Source organism: Sipha flava, unplaced genomic scaffold (assembly GCF_003268045.1).
Source record: "Sipha flava isolate LNK unplaced genomic scaffold, YSA_version1 109_pilon_pilon, whole genome shotgun sequence".
NCBI lineage: Eukaryota > Metazoa > Arthropoda > Insecta > Hemiptera > Aphididae > Sipha > Sipha flava.
In genome coordinates, this window is record NW_020271726.1 from 2,142,403 (window position 1) to 2,147,746 (window position 5,344).

A 5,344-nucleotide genomic window follows, 5' to 3' on the forward strand; every position below is an offset into this window, starting at 1 on the left:
TATAATCAATAGATAATATACATACATTAAACATTTTGGGGGGGTTATAACCCCCTAACTCCCCCTGGATACGCCACTGGCGACCACATACGCGTCATCGTTCACGTCTTATAGAATCGAACGTAAACCAATTGTAAATTTATTTTATAAACGTTACGGGAAATCGACAGAACTCGTTTGTTTGTTTTCATTACCTTGTAGGTACGATGTTAATTTGCACATCGTTTCGCCGTACAACCACAAACCGCTGACGGACTGGCCGACGGCCATTGGCATACAAATGAACGTCACCAAGAGATCGGCGACAGACAGGTTCACCAAGAAGTAGTTGGTCACACTGTAAATATAACAATAATAAACGTTAACGCATTTTTGTGTAGTTAATAATTATTATATCATGTAAACATTTCCAAGTTTGTGTTTCATTTTTTTTTCATAAACGCTTATAAATTTATTATTATTATTATTATTATATTATTTTTTTTTTTGAGAAATATTTTATTACTATCGGACTATACTGTAATTCCAATCAATTCTGCGTATGCTCTATGTATTATATGTCTTTACCAGAAGCAGCTCTACGTACGAGATAAGGATGAACGGAGAAATTTAATTTATTTTGTAGAATTTCAGTTTTTATGTTTTTAAAATAAAACATGCAACACGTAGGTTTTCTAAAGTATGGAAATCAAAATCGTCCGTAGAGAAAATGCACAAAAAATAGGAATTTTACGGACTGTTGCAAAAACATTGAATAGCATTAGATACACGTAAATCTTTGTTCTAGAGTCGTTTACAAAAAAGTTTATTGATAATAACTACAAATAACGAGCAGTGGCGATATTGGATTCGGAGAAGGAAGGCCAAGATCCCAAGTTCAAATATTTGTGCTAACACTCACATCAAACATATCAATGCGTAGAATTTAACATTTATTGCGTAGTTGATTAAAAAAAAAAAAAACAATTGCTGAACATACGAATTTGTTTTAAATTGTTATTTTAACCGTATTGCTATGTAATTAAAATTACGTAACTGATTTATAGCGAAAGTTTGTTATGACTAGGGCTAGGATTTTGTAGCATTTGCATTTTCTTTCATAGTACTCCAGGACATAGCTAATCAAAAACAAAATTCGATTCATTCATCACTGAGTTCAAATATGCAATTTTGTTTTTGCTTTTTTTGCTTTTTCTTGTGATATTCGTAAATAAATGCTTTATTGGTAATTTTTTGTCAGTTTATTAGCTTTTTAATTGGTTTTTGTTAATTATACGCATATTTAAAATTTACGTACATATTTATCTAAATTATTATTTTAATTGTATAATAATATATATATTGTGAATTCGTAGTGAAATATTATCGCCTTATCGGAAAATATTTCTGAAAATAGATTCTTAGATTTTGTGATTACTGATTACCGAGTGGGAAGTAGTTGTTACGTAATACGACGTCTGTAATATCGTCGTAATATTATGTCTGGACTTCAGACGCAATGAGAACGATATTTATTGACTTGTTTACCATGTCTAAATTTACAATAATATTATTTAGCATTTCCTAATTATAGGAATTTCTATGGGGGTTTATATTCGAGTACTAGCGTACGGAGTATTGTCGCGACTCGCGGAACCTCGATATCAGTAATCGACAATACATTATGCCGACAAGTCGTTAATCGTTTTTTCCTGTAATCGCGTGTGGTGTTATAGTGTTATACCTACCTAGTTTGTGTTCAAATTGATTTAAAACTTAAAATGCCTAAACCTAAATAATCGTTGGCTTGTCGTTTACATGCATATGTGCGCGAATTCGGTGACAACATTTTTACCACTGATGGGACAATACTTTACTGCAAAATCGGTGACATAAAAGTGTCAGATGAAAAAAAATTTAATGTTTCTCAACATGTTACACGTGATAAACATATGATGGGTATAGAAAAAAGAAATCAACAAGAAATATCTACTACTCAGACTTTATTAAACGGCCCATCGACAGCATCAACATTTAAATACGATCTATGCAAGGCCCTATTATGTTCAAATATACCACTTTACAAACTATCTCAACCGTCATTTCGAAAATTTCTTGAGAAATATACAAATAAAATCATACCAGATCAATCAACAATGCGTAAGAAATATGTTACAGAATGCTACACAGAAACAATTAATAATATAAGAGCATATGCATTTGAAAAGAAAATATAGGTATCGATCGACGAGACGACAGATGTAGCTGGTCGTTATGTAGCAAACGTAATAATAGGCACTTTAAAAATTGATAGCCTAGGTAAAATATTTCTTTTGAATTCGGAAGTGTTAGATAAAGCTAACTACGCGACAATAAGTCGATTATTTGATAAGTCGCTTTTAATTTTATGGCCTGAAGGGATTAGGCATGAGAATATTTTGTTATTTTTATCGGATGCCGTACCATATATGGTAAAGACTGGTAAAACTATTAAAATATTTAATCCTAAAACGGAACACGTTACTTGTGTAGCTCATGCATTGCATCGAGTATGCGAGGAAATTAGATTACAGTTTCCAAAAGTTGACAAGCTGATTTCAAATATGAAAAAAAAAAATTTTAAAAGCTCCTTCTCAAGTACAAATTTTTCAAAATATTGCACCAAATATTCCTTTACCTCCAGAGCCCATACTCACAAAGTGGGGAACATGGATCAATGCTGTGATTTATTATTGTGAACATTTTTCTTTAATTAAACGTGTCATTATGGAATTGGATGAAGATGATGCTATTTCAATAAAAAAAGTTCATGATTTGATAAAAGAACCTAATCTGGAATGTAACTTGACATACATAAAATCAAATTTTAGTGCATTAACAAGTGCTATTTTGTGTCTTGAAAAAACCAGTTGTCCTCTATCCAAGTCAATTAAAATTGTATTGGATGTCCAAAATACAATTGATAAAGCGCAAAACAAAATTGGTAAGGCTGTACAGTTAAAGTTGAAGACAGTTTTAGAAAAAAATACTGGATTTAAGTCAATATGTACAGTCTCAAAAATTTTGAACGGCGAAGAAGTGTCAAAATTGGAACTGCCAGAAGATTTAAATCTCGATGATATGACATATTTGAGATTTGCTCCGATAATATCCGTGGACGTGGAGAGATCATTTTCTTCATACAAAACTGCTCACTTATAATCGCAGATCATTTATATTTGAAAATTTGAAAGAGTCCCTAATAGTACAATGCAACAATAGAAATGTAATTGAATAGTATGTATCTATTAACATTAAATAATATTTTAAAAATTTGAAGTTTTTTATAAAAAATTTTTTAATTCATTTTTGTTTTAGAATGAAGGTGTTGAATACAGAATTGTTTTCAAAATATTACAAAATATCAAAGAAATTTAAAATATCTTATAGTCTTTTTTAATATTTATATAATAAACAGGTATTTAAAATATAAAAAAACAGTTTTTAATTTATTTTTTTCAATATTTATAAATTGTACTTAGTTGTTCTAAGAATTAATTGGTGTGAACGTATAAAAATGTGTTTAATTAATTATTTTTGATATTAAAAATATATTTCAGCTAATACAAGGGTGCCCAATTTATTTTGGAAGCGGGCTATAATTACAATTACATTTAGCTGGTGGGCCATGTTATGAACAAGACTTTCTTACACTTATAATTCATCTAAAATTCTATTTTCAATAGATACTTAATTAGATAGAACAAATAGGTATTTAAATTAAACAACATTTTAAATTTCACATGTTTTAATTTTTAATAATATTTAAAAAAAAACATCAGTGAGACCTATGAAGAGACTTATTAGCTAATAATTTTTCAATATCTGGTGATAAATCTGATGTTGATAACAACATCAAATCTGAAATATGAGGCGCAGTTAACGAACTACGATATTTATTTTTGACATAGGTTAGAGTAAAAAAAGCTTTTTCGCAAATATATGTTTATCCAAATCTGCTTGAAATCTGCAAGGCAAGATCACACGTTGCAGGAAAGTCTTCTTTTGGTACTAATTTACAAAATTTTAATAAATTTTCTGAAGACTGCAGTTGTGGTTGTGATGATACAATTTCGGTAAATATCTGCTTCAAGGAAACGTGGTTTTGAATTTCTGTGATTTCCAACTGGATATTGCATGAATATTTTTGTATTTCACTAAAAGTGATTGAAAATGGGTTCATGAAAAACAAAATATTATTTTTGTCCTTCTCAAAATCCTGAAATCTGTTCTCAAAAGACTGCAACAATAATTGAATTTGTGTTTGATATTTCGAGATGTCAGGTGAAGTATTTTCTAGTTTTCCTCTTATATCTACAAGCGTAGGAAAATGATCGATATTATTTCTAGTCAAATTTGTCAAAAAAAGGGAGAGTTTCGCTTTAAATCCATAAACCAAATTGAACATTATTGGTAACGAACAGTCCTTCCCTTGCAGCTTCCGGTTAAGTATGTTGAGGTGCTGTGTAATATCTATTAAAAACACAAGATCGCATAACCATGATTCATTTTCAAGTAAATCTCGCTCATCAGGCATTGCCTGCTTTTCTACTCAAAATTGCAAGACCTCTCTCCGCAAAAGAAAAAAATGTTTCAGCATTTCACCCTTAGATAACCAGCGGACAGCACAATACAAATGCAACTCACCGAATTCATTGATTTCTTCTTCAAATAAAACCCTGAATTGTCTTCGATGAAGAGCTTTAGCCGGATATAATTAATACGTACTACAGGATCAATAACATCATTAAACTTCATATCTTTGGCACATAAAGCTTCCTGATGGATGATACAATGATATGAAAATAATTCCCGGCCTAAGAACTGTTTTAACCAGGCCACACAACCATTTATTTTTCCCGTCATAGCGGGTGCTCCATCAGTACAAACAGAATTAATTTTTTCCCACGCTATACCTTTTCTGTCGACACATTCCTTGATTTTCATAAATATGTCTCTTCCGGTACTTGTAGTTTCCAACTGGCTGAGCTCTAATAAATCTTGAAATACATTAAAATTTTCATCAACACACCTCACGAAGATGGCTAGCTGTGACATACTCGTCAAATCACAAGTTTCATCCAACGCCAATGAAAAATACTTACATTTCGTTACGGTTTGTGTTATTTGGTTGCTAATATCGTTTGACATCTCCTCTACTCATCTTGTTACAGTATTTCTCGAAAGTGAAATACCGTCTGCTTTAGTTTTTATATTTTTATCATTACAGTTATTAGAAAAAATTGATAAAGCCTCTTTAATAATTTCCCCATCAGAAAAAGGCTTTTTATTTTTGGCGAAAAGTAAAGATATCTCATATGATGTT

At 30.8% G+C, this 5,344-nt stretch overlaps 3 protein-coding genes across 3 annotated transcripts in view; all 3 read right to left on the reverse strand.

Moving 5' to 3' along the window:
- LOC112688007 (orexin receptor type 2-like) overlaps positions 1–409 on the reverse strand; it is a 62,604-nt gene extending 62,195 nt beyond the window's left edge. The window contains exon 1 of the mRNA XM_025561017.1: positions 195–409. Within this exon, the coding sequence (XP_025416802.1) occupies positions 195–276 (82 nt within the window). The 5' untranslated portion in view covers positions 277–409. The remainder of the gene's footprint in view (positions 1–194) is intronic.
- Positions 410–3,964: 3,555 nt separating this feature from the next.
- LOC112687109 (general transcription factor II-I repeat domain-containing protein 2-like) lies at positions 3,965–4,555 on the reverse strand. The gene has a single exon (XM_025559670.1). The coding sequence runs from the start codon at positions 4,553–4,555 to the stop codon at positions 3,965–3,967; it is 591 nt and encodes a 196-aa protein (XP_025415455.1).
- A 186-nt stretch (positions 4,556–4,741) lies between these two features.
- LOC112687641 (general transcription factor II-I repeat domain-containing protein 2-like) lies at positions 4,742–5,117 on the reverse strand. The gene is made up of 2 exons (XM_025560476.1): positions 4,935–5,117; positions 4,742–4,797 (listed from the first exon to the last, which is right to left on the reverse strand). Exons 1-2 carry the CDS (start codon positions 5,074–5,076, stop codon positions 4,766–4,768), a joined length of 174 nt encoding a protein of 57 aa, XP_025416261.1. The 5' UTR covers positions 5,077–5,117; the 3' UTR covers positions 4,742–4,765.
- Positions 5,118–5,344: the final 227 nt, after the last annotated feature.